This window comes from Heteronotia binoei, chromosome 5, assembly GCF_032191835.1.
Source record: "Heteronotia binoei isolate CCM8104 ecotype False Entrance Well chromosome 5, APGP_CSIRO_Hbin_v1, whole genome shotgun sequence".
NCBI lineage: Eukaryota > Metazoa > Chordata > Lepidosauria > Squamata > Gekkonidae > Heteronotia > Heteronotia binoei.
The window spans coordinates 74,656,397-74,674,456 of NC_083227.1; the positions used below are offsets into that span (position 1 = coordinate 74,656,397).

The following is an 18,060-nucleotide window of genomic DNA, read 5'->3' on the forward strand; positions in this document are numbered from 1 at the left end:
GTATATGCTCCCATTTCGGGAGTCCTAATAGCAGCCTGGCCGCTGCGTTCTGCACTAGCTGCAGCTTCCGGGTTCGATACAAAGGCAGCCCCATGTAGAGGGCATTACAGTAGTCCAATCTTGAGGTGACCGTCGCATGGATCACTGTTGCTAGGTCCCGGCGCTCTAGGAAAGGGGCCAACTGCCTTGCCCGCTTCAGATGAAAAAATGCTGACTTGGCAGTGGCAGCTACCTGGGCCTCCATCGATAATGAAGGCTCCAGTAAAACTCCCAGGCTCTTGACCTGGCGCGCCGCTTTCAACGGCGCGCCATCAAAAACCGGGAGTGGTATTTCCCCTCCCAGAGCACCGCGACCCATGCAAAGGACCTCTGTCTTCGTCGGATTCAGCTTCAGCCCACTCTGCCTAAGCCAAGTTGCCACGGCCTGCAATGCCCGGTCCAAGTTCCCTGGGACGCAGTCAGGTCGGCCATCCATCAGCAGATAGAGCTGGGTGTCATCTGCATACCTCCGGACAATCTGGGCAAGGGGGCGCATATAGACGTTAAATAGCATCGGGGAGAGAACCGCTCCCTGGGGCACCCCACAATCTAGTGTGCGCCTCTGGGAGAGCTCGCCCCCAATTGCCACCCTTTGTCCCCATCCTTTGAGGAAGGAGGAGAGCCATTGTAAGGCCAACCCCCTAACCCCTATGTCGGCGAGTCGGCGGGTCAGTAGCCGATGGTCGACTGTGTCAAACGCAGCCGACAGGTCTAGCAACATTAGCACCGCCACGCCGCCTCGATCCAGTTGCCGTTGGAGGTCATCTGCTAAGACGACCAACACTGTCTCTGTCCCATGGCCCGGGCGAAAGCCGGACTGGCAAGGGTCTAGGACAGAAGCGTCATCCAGAAACCTCTGCAGTTGCAACGCCACTGCCCTCTCAATAATTTTACCTAAGAACGGTAAATTGGAGACCAGCCGGTAGTTTGCCAATTCGGCCGGGTCTGCTGTACATTTTTTCAAGAGGGGGCGGACCAAAGCCTCTTTCAGAGGTGATGGAAAACGCCCCTCTGAGAGGGAACTATTTATTATGTCCCGTAAAGGACATCTAAGCTCCCTCTGGCAAGATTTAATCAGCCAAGAGGGGCAAGGGTCCAAATCACATGTTGTTGGTCGTGCAACAGAGAGGATTCCGTCGACTTCGTCCAGGCTGAGTGGGTCGAACCGATCCAGCACTAAACATGAAGACAGGCACGGAGCCTCAAGTTCTTGTACTGTTTCAAATGTGGCAGGCAGGTCTTGGCGGAGCAACGTGATTTTATCTGCAAAGTATTTCGCAAAAGCCTCACAGCCTATCTCTAATTCTCTAACGTTTGGTTTGCCTTGAGGCAATGTGGTAAGGTTTCTAATTATACTAAATAATTGTGCTGGGCGCGAATTTGCAGATGCAATCTTGGCCGCAAAGTAGTCTTTCTTTGCGGCCTTGACTGTATGTCAGATAGTATGTGTGAGATGGTGGAGGTTTATGTGGTACAGAGAACCCCTCCCAGCATCAAAAGTTATAAAGTATTTAAATGTTCACCTTTAGCACAGCATCAGACATAGCGAGGAAGAAGAAGAAGAAGATATTGGATTTATATCCCGCCCTCCACTCCGAAGAGTCTCAGAGCGGCTCACGGTCTCCTTTACCTTCCTCCCCCACAACAGACACCCTGTGAGGTGGGTGGGGCTGGAGAGGGCTCTCACAGCAGCTGCCCTTTCAAGGACAACCTCTGCCAGAGCTATGGCTGACCCAAGGCCATGCTAGAATGCAAAAGAAATTGGCAAAAACACAAATCCTCTGTCCTTTCCTCTCTACATGCCTCTTCAACTGTTATAATATAGGGCAGTCTCTTTAGCTTAGATGTTCTAGCTCTCTACAAAGCTTCATTACATTGAATCTCCCTTCAGCTCTCCAGACAAGCACATGGTCAAAATGGCTACCTGCTCTAGAGGAGAGGACTGTAGGTGCGTTCACACTACACTAAATAATGCATTTTGCAACTGGATTTTTACTGTGTAAGAATAGCAAAAATCCAGTTGCAAAATACATTATTTAGTGTAGTGTGAACACATGCTGTGTGTGCTCCTGGTCACAGTACCCAAGGAAAAGGCAGCTCCTTCTGGCTACAAGGAATCTCATCACTTCTCTTTTTTGCCACCCCCTGACCAGGTCAAAGATGCTTTTCCTGAAGGTCTCCAGGGCATTTCCTTTGTGAAATCCCTCTAGCATTTCATTCCTCCAAAAATCTGTTCCCTGCTTGGAGAATGGAGAAGAGCTTGACCCACATATTGTCTCTAGCTAGCCCTCTTAGCATTTTAAAGAGGTAGCTGAGGTGAGTCTGGAGAGCCATTGAACTGACCCCACCCCCCTTCGCCTGTTCTCTGCCCAGAGAAAACACCTGTTAAAATGTGAAGTGGAGGTTTTCAAACCTCCCAGGAAAAAATGCATTTCTTCACAGCTTGTGTGGTGAGATATCAAAAAAACTTCCACATGATTTGAATGTCTAAAATCCGGTAACTTTAGTATTAAAAAAGCAGTTTTAATAATATATTTTTGTTAAAAGATTACTCTTCCAGTTTATCGTGATTTGAAAACAGATTAAGTTTAAAAGGGATGAAAAACTCTTTACAACAAATCTTGGTTTGTCTTTTTGGAATTGCACAAATTTTGTTTTCAAACTTGCTATTGTTTCTTGGTACAGATCTTTGAACTTTTTTTTTTTTTTAAAGGACTTGAGTCCAGAAACTAAGCAGAACTGGGCCTACTGCTTAGTGTATGAGAGATTTCCCCCCACTTTTCTTATTATGAGACTTGCATTGTATAAAAAATAACTCTGGAATCCTAAAAATGAAAACCTGAATGCAAGTGCCACTGAAATAAAAACAATTTTTTTAAACTTTATTTATACCGTGCCTTTCTCTCCAGTTGGGACTCAAAGCAGCTTACATCTTTCTCATGACCTCTGTTTTACCCACACAACAACCCTGTGAGGTAGGTTAGGCTGAGATTGTGTGGCTGGCCCAAGGTCGCTCAGCAAGCTTCCCTGACAAAGTAGAAATTTGAACCTGGAACTCCCAGATCCTAATTTAAGGCTCTAACTACTTCACTACCCTGACAGCAGGAATGGAGTGTTATGTTAATATGTATTTATGAGTTTCTGTAATTTCAGCTAACAGTATTGATTTGTTCACTGAAGTCTTATAGTCTGTTTTTTATTTTTTTTTGTACAGGTGTATGATACAGATGGAACGTTAATCCAGCCCCTTAAGGGACATAAGGAGACAGTATATTGTGTGGCTTATGCAAAGGATGGTAATCAGAATTTACTAAAAAAATTTGTCTCATCAGTATTTGATCCATGCTCGTGTTTCATAACATCTGAGTATCCAAATATTCATTTATGTACAGCTTGTTCTTTTAAAAAATGATTAACAGTGTTAACAGACTACAGTAGAGCTTCAAATACAGTTAGAAGATAAGAAAAGAGTTATGATTATTGCTAACCTGATAGCGCTCAGCTAGTTCAGCAAGTAACATCTTTATGTTTCTGTATTCTTGAGATTAATATTAGTAATAAAACTATGTTATTAATTGTGGGGGTTTCCACATCTCTTAGGGAAGCGTTTTGCTTCGGGGTCTGCAGACAAAACTGTAATCATCTGGACATCAAAGTTGGAAGGCATCCTGAAATACACGTAGGTGACTGCTTCACATTTTACCTATCTCTGTCTTTTAAATACCAATGTTAAGTAAGTTGTAGGTGTCGAAAGATAATTTTTAACTATTAACTGTAGGAACATATACAAACAATGGAATACTAAAGACTTTGCTTTGACTTGAATTCAATTTGTGATGCAATTTGGTGAGGATATTATTGAAGCAATGTCTAAAGTTCTTTATTGATTCAGTCTACTGCTTTGTTTCAGTTTTGTCTATTGATATATTCTAGGCACAATGATTCCATACAATGTGTTTCATATAACCCGGTTACACACCAGCTGGCATCTTGCTCCTCCAGTGATTTTGGTATGTCTTCTGCATCTTTGATTTCTTAAGGTCCAATCCTATGGCTTGCCATACCAGTCAGGAAGATTATGGTACTGGCATCAGGTTTCTGAGACAATATTATTATATAGAAGCAGATGGAGAAGGGATGTGATAAAAGAAGGAAAAGGAAGAAGTAGTGGAGATTTTTCTATTATTTAGGAATACTTATGTTTCATATCACTTTGCAGAATGTAAATGCTCGGTACATTAATGAAACCAGCTGACTCATCTCACTAATATCATCTTGCATTTTTAAGGTCTGTGGTCTCCAGAGCAGAAATCAGTTTCCAAACATAAAGCAAGTAGTAAGATCACCTGTTGTAGGTATGTACCACTCAGATATAACAGTTTTATTTTTGCAAATTGTAAATCTTTATTATGAAATGCCTTTGGATTCCCTTTCTATACTAGTGTCTGAATGTTGAAGAACATGGTAAAATTCAGAACAAATATGTAAGTTCAATAGCATAGACCAATAATACAGAGGTAAAAAAGTGGCTTCTATCATGAGTTTGTAAAACATGAAATGGAATCCAAGTTGGAGCAAAATGTACTATTCTGTCTGTGAATTAGCACTTCCGTTGGCTAAGGAGAGGCAGAGGACTGCAGCTTTTAATCAGTTCTCCCCTACTGCAGACCCTATGACCAAGGTATTTCTGAGGGTCCTTTGACAGAATTTGGAGGAGATAGTCAGTTTTCTGCAGTTTCCGTTCTACATGTTTCATCTGCCTTTGATGACTTGGATCTAGCCCTCTCATGAATTTGTGGAATTCCCTCCTCTCTCCAGGATAATGATGACCCTTAAGAATTTAGCATTTTATGGAAGACTTGCAGGAATTGCTGATCAGTTCAAACACATCTTCCTTGTGCCACTACTCCATAAATTTAATTTGTATATCCTCTAACCTATGCTTATCCTGGCATCATAAGGTGTAAATGAAACATATTCCCATCATGGTAGCTGCAGTACCCTGAGGAGAAATAAACATTTTGCAACTACATATGCTAGTTTGATAAACAGCAGTGTAAAGAGAAAGGTTATCCAATCACCCCTTTCCTAGAGTCTTTTATGCCCTTCTTCAGATAGAACATTGAATTTCAGTTAGCCCCTACAGTCTCCTTTAAGCGAGAAGATGTGTATATTTTCCCCAGTCTGCTGTATTGTGCTGTTTTCCCTTTTTTCCTCAGTTGGACAAATGATGGACAGTACCTTGCTTTGGGGATGTTCAATGGCGTTGTTAGTATAAGAAATAAAAATGGTGAAGAGAAAGTCAAAATTGAGCGACCAGGTGGCTCTTTATCTCCAGTATGGTCTATTTGCTGGAATCCATCAAGGTAAACGTCTTCTGGTTTGCTTTTTGTTTGTACCATTACAGACATTTGGAGGCCTCTGAAGTCTTTATTGGCTTCAGTGGGTGCTTTTGTATCCTACTGTGTACACTTCTGAGGCTCATATCCTTGATTTTCTGCTCAGTTTAGCAGATCTGGATTTAATTCCTGAGAGCAGATGCCATTCCTCTTGATTGGCAGCCATGAAAGAAGCAGGAAAATGAAGCCTATTTTTCGCCTGTTAACTTCCATATCATATTTGTGTATGTGCATGAAAGGGAATCTTGTTACTTCTAACTTGATATGGCCTAATCATGAAAGAAACTTTTATGTTCCTAAGAGATATGAGTGGATACCTGAGGTGTCCCAAATTGCTTTTAGCATCATCTTGTTTCCTTTGTGCATTTTAGAATCAACTGAGCATGAGAGTTTCTTTGTCACTTGGAAAAGGCAGATTTTTTTAATGCATCTGGGCAGGTGCATATTTTGGTGTAGGAGATTACACTGAAAGCCTAGGAATGATTGCTCACAACTGATGATGGAGTTGCTTCATGTTCACTGAAATATCAAAAAAATTGGGCTAGAAGGTTAATCTTTTGATATCTTTCATAGCATCTTATATATATATATATATGAACATATATGAAGCTACCTTATACTGAATCAGACCCTTGGTCCATCAAAGTCAGTATTGTCTACTCAGACTGGCAGCGGCTCTCCAGGGTCTCAAGCTGAGGTTTTTCACACCTGTTTGCCTGGACCTTTTTTAGTTGGAGATGCTGGGGATTGAATCTGGGATCTCCTGCTTACCAAGCAGATGCTCTACCACTGAGCTAAACTGTTACTGTCTTTCCTTCTGCTTCAAAAGATGTCAAAGTGATCAATTTTTGTAGCTCACTAATTGAGATGGAATATGTTAATGGTAGATGTATTTCTCTAGTAGCTTGACTACATATGGTACAGACATTACTTATCTGGCTCCTATTTTGTAGAATTATAGTTTCTCCAAAGGTTCTCATGCCCCTATTGTTTGCATCTTTTTGGTGTCTGTACTGGTGTCTAATTAATGCTGATTTTATTTAAGCCAACATATTAAAAAGAATAATATGTGAAAGGAACTTGGAATACTGAATTAATTCTTTTATTTTACATTCTGGCAATATAAATAAGTTTTGAAATTGAAATTCCTCAAGGGATAGGGGTGTTGGTCACTTTGGAATCATGTGGATTCATGCTCAAATAAAAAGGGAAGCTCTCCAGTGTTTGTGGGACGCTAATGAAAATGTTTTGGAACCATGTGGTTGAATTGCAAAGACTGAAAGAGGGCTGTGATATTTGATTAAAAGGAAATCTAAACTTTCCCTCTGAAAAGTAAATGAAAATAACTGAAAAACATAGTGCTAAAACTCCAAGCTCTCTACCAATTTAACTCTAAAGCAGTTCCAATGGTGAGGCGATGCTACTGAAAGATGATTGAGCTTTGTTGACTTTCTTTGACAACAGAGTTACTTTAGTTTATTAGGTAACTGCTAGAAATGTCTCTATGTTTGTCTACATTTCTTGACAGAAATGCCAGGGAGTGTTCTTAATCTTAGAGATGAGGAAGTCTTGTAGATATATGAAAACCTGGAATGTGCTTTTAGATAACAGCCAGCTGAAACCTGACCGAAGTGAACTGTCCTTTAGTCTCATTGTGACTAAGCCATGTGCTAAGGTTGCCAGGTCTGACTCAGCAAATATCTGGGGACTTCGGGGGTGGTGCCTGGAGACTTTCCCATTCCCTACATAAATAAATAACAATACAGCAGTGCAGTTCCCCTGAATTCTTGTTTCACCCTTCAGTCTTCATTTCCTCCTCTTTTTTTGCCTACGCTGGTAGCTGCAGTTCCACTAAATGAAAGTGAAAATTGTTATACCCCCACAAGTCCCCTTGTCAGGACTTGGAAGCATTTCCAAGCATGGCTTTATTAAGGGACATGCATACACACTCACAAAACAGCCAAAATAAATTGAATTTGCAAGCCCACACTTTTGTGATCTCACTGGAGCAATTTACTCATGGGAGTTGCTGAATGTAACATTCTGCTGTATTTCAACCAGCTTCTTTAGACTGACACAGGAACACAAACGGAGCTCAGCCTAGGGAGTCGAGTTTTTTCCATCCCATAATCAGGTTCTAGCTAACTCTTTACTATCCATTGTACTATGGAAACAATTTCTGAAGTGAATGAAAAACAGGGGGACTGTGCTCACTTCCTTGCCTTTCTCACAGGCTTCACACACCCACCAGGAATAAGCTCTGCCTGCTCACCCTGCCCCCCCATCCAGCTCTCCTCCTGCTGAGATTTAAAGGCACACACACACATTTAGACATACAAAAAGTTGTAAGTGACTTCTAAGCTTGAGGAGATTTAAAGGCACAATAGAGGCTGTTGGGGTGGGGCTTCTCCCTGCTGGCCACAGGGAGGAGCCTGCAAAACCAAGGGATGCCTCGCTGGAACCTGGAGACTGGCAAGCCTACCATGTGTGTTATACTGGTGCCTGCATGTCTGGTTAGAGTCCAAGAAAGCAAAAGAGATAGAAGACACTGAGGAGAGAATCACAGTGACATTTTCCAGTTAACAGAGTTGCAGATAATTCTTGCTACCACAGTGGATAGCACCGAGAGATCTGTGTTTCCAAAGTGGCGGTTATACTTATCAGTGGTGTGCAAGGAGGGCTTGCAGTTGATTCTGTGTAAGCACAGTTGATCTTCTGTTCCCTCTTGGGCTACCCCAACTAGAGGCAGGGGCAGGGCTTGGACATGCTTGTGTATAGACAGTGCTGCAGACTGGAGCAGGAGGAGCAATGGCAGCAAAGCTGCATTTGACACATATAGAAGCATACTCTGTAGTGAAAAGCAGCATCTGCTACTAGCCAAACATTTTCTTGGGTATGCAGTTTGAGGAATGGGAGTTGTCATTTTTGCGGTATTCTCTGCCATCTTTAACCTGCTGTATTCCAAAGATCACCACTTCCCCCCTTAAGAATAAAGGAACTTACACTGAAAAGGTACTTACCACCACCTTTAATAACTTCAGGAGCAAAGAACAAGATGTATTCATTCACAAAAAAATCCTTTAATACTGAGAGAGTTGAACTCAGACTAAAAGTATTTTGAAATGCAAATTCTGTCATAGTAATAGGAAATGTGAATGATCAATTGATATTTACAGTCGGTGGGAGAATCTCTGGACTGCTAGAGAAAACGAAGAAGAGGAGGAAGCTGTTCATAACTGCTTAGAGGAGATACCAGTTCTGAAGTCCGTCACGTGCAGTAGTCAGGGTAGTGAGGCAGAAGAAGAAGAGCATGAGGAAGAAGAGAGCCCTAGGGATGCCTGCTCGTGAGTGAAATCTCTAGGAAAATAAAGCTATGTTCTCTCAGAATTAACATGTATTTCAACAGTATTTTAGTGTTTCTCAAACTGGGGTCTGGGGGCTTCTAGGGATCTTTAGGTATACTCCAGGAGTCTATGAATCCTTTTGTAAATGACCAGGGTGAGCCTGTCTCACACCCATCTGGCTACCATAAAAACAGTTCTCTCAGTTGCATAGGAATTGGATTGGGCCGGAGCCTTTCTGCTTCAAAGAGGAGACAGAATCTTTTTCACTCTCTGTTGAAGGATGAAGGCTTACGGAGTTGTTGACAGCTGCAGTTACCTAACTTTCAGATCACCTCAGAGGGACTAGTCAGAAAACATGCTGATTTAGTTTCTAGGTATCAGTAACCCAGGCCTAGAAACTAATTGGCTGGGTGGTACCAAGGAGGTATAGTTCAAACCCTAATGTAGTTATTATAGTTATTTCAGATACAAAATTGAACTGGTTCTCATTCTGGTTTCTCATGCAAAAGATTTCACCATAAAGAGGTGACACTCTGTGTCTGTAGGCAATAATAGCCAATGGTGGTTTTCAGTTGAGTACTGGAAGTTCAGGTTTTGTGTGATGCTGGCCTGCTTATACTTCTGTGAACAGCTCTGAAAGTTTTTTCCCCCAGGCTCCTGCCCACCCTGTTCAGCTGACCTCTGTAGCAAAGTTATTAACTAAGAAATATATTTCTTGCTGATTCAACTGCAGTCTTTTCGACACAAGGGGTGAAATTAATTAGGACTGGGGTCAGGGTCTTCTCTGTTACGGACCAGCTTGATATCTGCACCTTAAAAAAGGGGGTGGGCTTCAACGTGTGGTATATGCTGGTAATGGAGAACGGAAAGGGTTAGGGGTCCATGAAAATTTTAAAAGCATTATAGGGGTCCTTGGTTTGCTGAAGTTTGAGAACCACTGCCCTAGATTACTTACTTCATTGCTAATTTGTATTACAATCTCCAGCAGTAAAGTAGGCAGCTCATGCTAGTCAGGAAAGCATCAAAATTACAGACAAGGTAGGAATTTCTGTATCCATCTCTGATGTGCAAAAGAATGTGACTTTGTCAATTAAAAGAAAATGAACAACAATATGAAGATCTGGCTTGATGAGGACTGAACATACACCCGAAGATACAAAAGGTCGGTGCTAATTAAGAGTCAGTGGGAAGGTTGGAGGGAGCCAGTAGAAGACAGGGACTTAAGCAGATCAATTTTCTAAAGAGGTACAGTATCCTGGAAGCAAGACTTTGAAGCAAAGGAGTAATCCTCCACCCTCATTCCTTGAGGGTCTCAGGTTGTAATCTTAATTGCATAATATACAAGCAGTACTGCATGGGTACTTTAAATGGGTATTTGATCCCATTTTAAATCCAGATATAAATTTCTTCATGCCATCACCCAGTAAGACCACAAACACCCCGTGCCCTTATGTGCTGGGCGTTAAGCTATGATTCAGTATTTTTGAGTTTTAAATCACTTTAAAGCCAGCTGGTAGAGAATGCATTTAAAGTCTTGCCATCTTCAGCAGGTTTCTGTCTACAGTATATTTTCCTTGATGCTTAACACCATATGGTCATAAAGCTTGAAAAAAGTTGTTGTGGTTTCTGTTTAGCAAAATAGCAGCATTGATACAGCTTGGCTTTGCTCTAGAGGGATGATATTCTCTTGGCCTAAATTGCTCTGGTTGGTGTGCTGGTTAAGTGCATTAAATTTTTAAAATAAATAAAATAATGAATACTTGTGTTGTCTAAGGAACTCATTTGTATTCCAGAGAGTTTTCTGAAAGAGATTGAAAGTGCAGACTAACAGTGGTACTGATTTCTTTAGCTAATTGGGTACAGAGAACTTTTTTGTTGTAAACTAATTGATCCAAATACAGTACTGTTTATTAAGTACAGTACTAGAAATGAAAAGTACTGTTAATGAAATACAATATAGTACTGCTAATAAAGTAACTATCAGAATTCCAAGAGGGATTACTCTGGAAAAATTCACTTCCTGTAGATGGTGGGGCAAGAGAGGTATACTTAGGTTTTTATAGTGCATTTTCTTATGATTGGTGGGCTTGTAGAGGGAAGATTGTAAGTTTAAGGTTCATGAACATATTTATACAAAGGAGGATGGAAAGTTGATAGAAGATGGAGCTGCAAGTAAATCCTGGTCAGTTGGACAGAACATGCTATAGGGAGAAGGGATAGATCTTTCTCTATATCAGGGGTGGCCAAATTGCGGCTTGGGCGCCACATGTGGCTCTTTCACACATATTGTGTGGCTCTCAAAGCCCTCACCACCCCATCAGCTGGCTTGGAGAAGGCATTTCTCTCTTTCAAGTCAGCTGGCGGAGAATGCATCTAAAGTTAAAGTTGACTTTCAAGTCAGCTGGCGGAGAATGCATCTAAAGTTAAAGTTGCTTTCTTTCCACCTCTCCTTCACTCCTCCCTCTCCCATCTATTTCCCCTCCCTCCCTCCCTTGTCTTGTGACTCTCAAACATCTGATGTTTATTGTATCTATTAAACATTAAGCAAGTATGGCCACTTCTGCTCTATGTCATGGACCAGATGGAGGGATTACGTATCTCTGAAGAGGAATTTAAATTGTGAACACTCTTGCTGTGTAGTAGTAGTAGTGGGTGACTGAAGAAAGGCCACTTTTTGTACTTGGTATGCATTTTTCTGTTGACCTGGTGAAAGTATATCCATGTTTTCAATAATGGGACCATGCTGAATCCAATTTATCTGCTATTTCAGATTTTGAATCTGTTTTCTAACCAAACTACAGGTTCCTCTTCTGAAAAAAAATCTAGAAAATGACATTGAATGACCTTTTAAAAGATCAGGAACACTAAATCTTCTCTCAGAAAATAGTTTGCTGTAAATTTCTAGTGAGCACACGTCAGATTTGATGCATCCCATGAAGTCTTGATGATCTTAATATTACTACTGACATATGTCATTGCAGTAGAGATAATTCCAGAGGCTATCTGGTGCTTATCTTCTCAGAATTGTTTACTACACTTTTTAATTGGCTTCTCCTTTTGTACTTGGTAGAGATGAACACAATGACATCTTAGCTGTGGCAGATTGGGGACAAAGGCTTTCCTTTTATCAGCTCAGTGGCAAACAAGTAAGTTCCATGTTGGGAAGTACACTTGTTTCTTTTCCTGTCTTCAGCGAATTGTTGAGTTTACTCTCAAAATTTTCCTTTATCCAATCCTTGAGTCTCAAAAACAGGCCTGCTTTCTGATTCTTTTATAGTATTTATGTACTCTGTTTATACCACAGCATACATCATTCTCAATTCCTCCATTTTATGTTCACAATAATGCTGTGTGGTAGGTTGGACTGAGAGTGTATGACTGGCACAAAATTACCCTGCAAGCTTCTATGGCAGAGGTCATGATTGTGATTTGCAAACTGCTGAGGAGATAAAGGGTTATCTCTTCGATCCTTAGTTAGTTCAAGCCAGGCTGTTTCTCAGACACAGTTTACAGTATCTTTATGACTGCATTGAATTGTACTAACTTCAATATTCCAGTTTGTTACATTGAGGTCCCTCCAGTGGCTTGAAGAATAGAAATGGCAGAAGACGTACCGGGTGTTGCTGGGCCTCAGTCCTGAGCCTTAATCTTTGGCCTGCATGCATTAATTGTGGGAAGAAAGCTCTGGTAGTTCAAGCATAAATATCTGACACATCAAATAGAAAAACACTTAGGTTGTTTCTATGTGATTTCCTTGCTTAATATTATTTTTTTTCTACCATATTCTTATAGATTGGAAAGGACAGAGTTCTGAACTTCGATCCATGCTGTGTTAGCTATTTCTCAAAAGGAGAATACATCTTACTTGGCGGCTCAGACAAACAAGTATCTCTGTATACTAAGGATGGGGTACGCCTTGGCACCATAGGAGAACAAAGCAGCTGGGTGTGGACATGCAAAGCTAAGCCAGATTCCAATTATGTGGTAATTATGCAAATATTTGTAAGCGCATTCTGCATATGCAGCCCGTTTTTCCTCAGGTCTATGATTCTGTTGTGTCAAGGACAGAAGAAACATTTTGAGTCTAAGCCAAAATCCTATCGATAACACTATAAAACCGTTGATGCAGGGATGAGTTCTTACAGTTTTTACAGTAGCACTTCTAGTAATAATAATAATAATACTTTTTATTTATATCCCGCCCTCCCCGCACAAGCAGGCTCAGGGCGGCTCACAACATACAAATGCAATACAATAAAATCATACATAGCAGTAAAATCATCATAAATCAATTTACAGATTATATTAAAATTAACATTATGGTGCTATAATAGGTCTATTCTAGATCAAGGAACTGTAAGCAGTAATGGATTTCTGGCTATGTACATTTTGTTAATGAATTTTTGGAAACACAGTCATGTTAGTATTTACATTTTTAGGAGCTCATCTTAAACATCATGTGAATTGTGGTGTTGAAGGAGATACATCTCTCCAGTAGAACTGAGTTGTATGGCAGTGGCAGGGTAGGATCTATGCCCTTCTCTGCCTTTCAGTCTGCCAGTGACTGCTATGTGGCTCCAAGTACCGTTTCCCCCCTCCTGTTCCTCCTACTCTGTTGTATCTATCTTGGTGCTCACATTTTGTACATTGTTGCAGATGTCTTCCCTCCACTTCAACTTCTGATCCTTTATAGCCTTCAGTTAAAATTGCCCTTCTGTGTGCCTCTTTTGTCCTTAATTCCGCCTACATCCCACAGTGTATTTAGTACTTGAGCCATGTAATCATCTGGTCAGAACCACTGCAAAGTGCATTATATGTGATAGATAATACATAGGCCTGTCTTGCAGATAGCTTGAGAATGCGTATTTTGTCAAGTAGTGTATTGTGGAGATAGCAGTGAAAGAATAATCTAGTATTTAAGATTAACTCTGTGCTGAAAAAAATGCACTAGCTCCTAGAACAATTTCTTTGCATGTGGAATGCTAATTGGAAACTTAGCTGGCAAGAACATTAGTTATTTCAATTCTGCCATTATATGCTTTAATGTGTCACTTATTTTTCTCCCTTCTCCTTTTTCCTGTTGAGACTGACGGTTTGAAAAAACAGAACTCAGACATTTTAATTGGTACATATATTTAACTAAAGGTAGTACTTTATTCACGGTCATCCGACCAGCTTAATACAAACAAAAACAAAATCATAAAAACAAACCCATCACCTCTTACACAAAATTCCTAACACCAACTATTGCACATATTGTTAAAACTCATAAGCAAGATTTACACTCTCAATTTCCCTCCTTTCCAACTGAGCAACATAACAGAAACGGGCAATCTTAAATGAAACATCAGAATGAGCATCAGACAGGAGGAAGGCAATCTGCTCATCCTCCGGCCTGCCCGCCAAGGACCCAAGAATTGGAGAGATTAATCTTGCCCTCAAGTCGTTGTAATTAGGGCACCGCAAAACGATGTGGAGAGTTGTTTCGACCTCATTGCAATTACAGGGGCACAATCTTTCCAGATATGGGTACCCAGCGTAACGTCCCAAAAGCACCGAAGAGAAAAGTGCGTTGAGTCGTGCTTTTGAGAAAGCTATCCGATATTTTGGGATAGTGATGTTGAAAAGATACCTGGCTGGGGACAGTACTTCGGCTTGCTTCCCTAAGAAAATGTGCGCAGAAAGACTAGCTCTAGCAGATCTCAGTTCAAGCTCAACCAACCTCAGGCGCAAAAGTTCTTTCGCATCCCTCAGTTCCATCATTGCTAGGGACTCAGGGGAGAGATCACAGAGTCTAAAATAATCTAGACACCTTTTCTCCCAAGTTCCCACAAAAGAGTCGGAAAAAATCAGATGGGGAAGGCCACCTGGCTTTGAGAGAACCCTCAGAAAGTAACAAAGGGTATTTAACCACATTGACGTCTCGATGCTTGGGACGCCAGATTCCAACCTGATGGCAGTGTTCGGCACACATCTGGGAACAGACAGAAGCTTGCGCAAGAGTTTAGTTTGTACTATCTCCAACGGCTTGGTGGTTGAGTAAGGGGCAATTTCAGCGCCATAGAGCAACTGGACCCTGGTCTTTGCAGTATGCAGCCTTAGTGCTGCAGGCAAGAATTTGGCCCCTTTTTAACTAAAGGTCATATAATGTAAGGCTGTTATCACCTTTTTCTCTGCTTTTGCCACATGTTATAGTTCAGATGCCCAAATGATATTTTCGTGATATTTTGTTTTTTCTGCAGGCAGTGGGAAGCCAAGATGGGACTATTTCATTTTATCAGCTGATTTTCAGCACAGTCCATGGCCTATACAAGGATCGCTATGCTTTCAGGGACAGCATGACTGATGTTATTGTCCAGCACTTGATCACTGAGCAAAAAGGTGGCAGAGCATTCATCAGCTTTATAATTTTTACTGATTATTTATTTTTGTAAACAGCAGATGTATCAAATGCTTTTATATGGAAAACTTTACCACCTTTGTACCATTGAATACTCATTTCTGTCTGAAGGAGTGTTATGTTGGTCTAAAAGTTTGCATTGCATCTTCACACTGCTGCTTGGTGAATTAGAATATATAATGTCACAATTTCTACAATACATAAAAAAGTATGTACTTTTCAAGAATGCATAATGAATACAAAAGTAATTGTAATAGTAGTAAGTTGTAGGAAACAGTCACAAAAGGATGGATAGGGTTGAAGACCATTAAGAATTAGTTGCTGATGTGCATTCTGGTGTTACTTAAAGTACCACATTGTCTTCCAAAACTGCCTGAAGCACCCAGTGTGGTAATATAGGAGCATGGGCAAAGCACTGACTCCTTCTCTGAATAGCTGGGTGGTGGGTCTGAAAGCTAGTGGCCACCTTCACCCAGCTTTCCACTTTTTCAGTTACCAGAATCAGGGCCATTTACATCTATGAGAGCACCTTTACTTTCAGGGATGTTATAGCCAACATTATTGTCCCTGCTGGAATGAATGGACTTTAGATGTCGCAAACCAAAGAATGGTTGCAACGATGAATTCACTTAATTTTTTAAAATTTTGTGTATTATTTTTATCTTTACTGTTACCTTTTTAGTTCTGTCCACCTAGTTCCCTACCATGCTCTCTCATTTTCTCCATTGTGGTACTGTGTGTTGTGACTCATTATGACCCACCACTTGAAAATTAGTGGCTTAGATAGTCCAGTTTGGCAGCTTTGCTATCTCGATTTGCTATCTCTGTTGGCAACTATAGAAAGAAAAACTGGAAGAAGGGGTGGGGAGATGGGCAGGGGTGGGAAGGTGGTTGTAGAATGGGAATAAGATGGAAAATCCCTGGCCATAGTTTGTGTGGGAATGGGAGGAGCTGAGGAGGGCATAGGAAAGGATTTGAGGATCCCTTCTGAAGCTCCCCACCTTACAGAATTTTATGAAGTTTAACTTGTTCCAAAGTAATCACTACTAATAACGTGTGACCAGTGCCTGGTAGAACCAGTCTGTACTTGGTGTGAATCTAGACTCTTAAGTCTAACACACTTTGGTTTTTGACACAGCAACTCATTTTGCTACTGTTCTTTCTTTCCAGTTAGAATAAAATGCAGAGAGCTTGTAAAGAAAATTGCGATCTACAAAAACAGATTAGCAATCCAGTTGCCAGAGAAAATCCAGATTTATGAGCTATATTCTGATGATTCCTCAGACATGTGTTACCGTGTGAAGGAAAAGATAATGAAAAAGTTTGAATGTAATTTATTGGTTGTATGCTCGGATCATATTATCTTATGCCAGGTAAGCATTGCCAAATTGAATCTGAAAACGAACACACAAATCTGCCTTATACAGACTCTGACTATTGGTCTGTCAAGGTCAATATTGTCCGCACAGACCGGCAGCTGCTCTCCAAGGTCTTAGGGCATTTCTGATGTTGTTTATTACTTAACAAGGAGTATGGTGCCCCCCCCCACCAAAGTATGATAGACAATCTGAGGAATATTTGGTTTCTGAAGTAGGTCAACACTAACTTATTTCTTGTGAGTTAGATTCTGTGCCTTTGTAAAACATGCATCATTCTCCCTTTTATTATTTGCTTGATTTCAGAATGAAAATAAAATTCTGCCAACAAATCACCTATCCTTCTTTCAAAATATTCGGTTCTGCTTGGTTTGTTTCTTCACTTATTGAAGCCTGAGACACTACATAATACATGTTATGACACTTCATGTATTTGGTGGTTGCTGTTTTGCAGTGATACACTCTTGGACATTAGTATATAAAGTATGGCTATAACTATTTGTGGTGAAGGGTCCTAGAAGAAGCTTTCAGATTTTTTTTTTTGTTAAGGTACAACTTTGATGGTTGTTTCAGTGGTTTAGTGTGTAAACCATAGGAAGGGTGAAGAGTGAAAGGGTAGATTCAGGTGGATATGTATGCAGTGAGCACAAAGAATTAAAGGTATGCCTGTGCGTGCATCTCTCTTGGGCAGAGAGATCTTGAAGATTGCTTTTACCAGAATATAATGTCTTGCTACCATCCTTTCCCCTTTTTTAAAGGAGAAAAGACTACAGTGCCTTTCATTCAGTGGAGTTAAAGAGAGAGAATGGCTAATGGAGTCACTCATTCGTTACATAAAAGTCATTGGTGGACCTCCTGGCAGAGAAGGACTTCTAGTGGGTTTAAAGAATGGCCAGGTAAGGTTATATGGTGAAGTCCTTTGCAGTATAAAATATTTTGACTTGTATTGTTAATGAGATAATAAACTACATGCCTAGGGGCCTGAGTCAGAATATAAATGATGTACTGTTTTCTTTATTTAAATTATTTAAAGCTTGCATTAAGAAATTTGTCACAAGCACACTCTTAGCTGTCTTTGACTCACCCTTCTCCTGCTTTGCAGAGGAGGTAGATGGAGCCTCCGTTGATTCAAAGAATTCTGTTAAAAGGGAGATACTCTCTTCCTTTTTCTCCCCCTTCTTAGCAGCTTTCGGAGACATCATTCAAGCTATAAATTTTGTTACCAGAGAGGGTAAAAAATCATTATTATAAGCTGGTAAATAGCGAGCGCTGGGTAATGGCTCCCAACAAGGAAGTTGGTTGGAGCCCCTCTCCTTTTATTTAAATTCTTTTATGCCACATTTCATCCATAAGCTCCTGTGGCAATGGTTGTATTGAAACAATCAATTATCAGTGAAAACCATTATTAAAAAAATTAAAAGCAGCTAAAATCTTATAACGAATTCATTTATTTGTCCTGACCTGGATAACCCAGGCAAGCCTGATCTCATCAGATCCCGGAA

At 40.7% G+C, this 18,060-nt stretch overlaps 1 protein-coding gene across 2 annotated transcripts in view; it reads left to right on the forward strand.

The window, feature by feature from the left end:
• IFT122 (intraflagellar transport 122) overlaps positions 1 to 18,060 on the forward strand; it is a 79,325-nt gene that overhangs the window by 9,598 nt on the left and 51,667 nt on the right. The window contains exons 3-13 of one of the 2 annotated variants that reach the window (XM_060239638.1): positions 3,254 to 3,335; positions 3,640 to 3,718; positions 3,973 to 4,049; positions 4,328 to 4,394; positions 5,259 to 5,405; positions 8,615 to 8,782; positions 11,853 to 11,928; positions 12,575 to 12,766; positions 15,025 to 15,163; positions 16,353 to 16,555; positions 17,317 to 17,454. In XM_060239638.1, coding sequence (XP_060095621.1) covers positions 3,254 to 3,335; positions 3,640 to 3,718; positions 3,973 to 4,049; positions 4,328 to 4,394; positions 5,259 to 5,405; positions 8,615 to 8,782; positions 11,853 to 11,928; positions 12,575 to 12,766; positions 15,025 to 15,163; positions 16,353 to 16,555; positions 17,317 to 17,454 — 1,368 coding nt within the window. The remainder of the gene's footprint in view (positions 1 to 3,253; positions 3,336 to 3,639; positions 3,719 to 3,972; positions 4,050 to 4,327; positions 4,395 to 5,258; positions 5,406 to 8,614; positions 8,783 to 11,852; positions 11,929 to 12,574; positions 12,767 to 15,024; positions 15,164 to 16,352; positions 16,556 to 17,316; positions 17,455 to 18,060) is intronic. The other variant, XM_060239639.1, reaches the window with a different exon arrangement.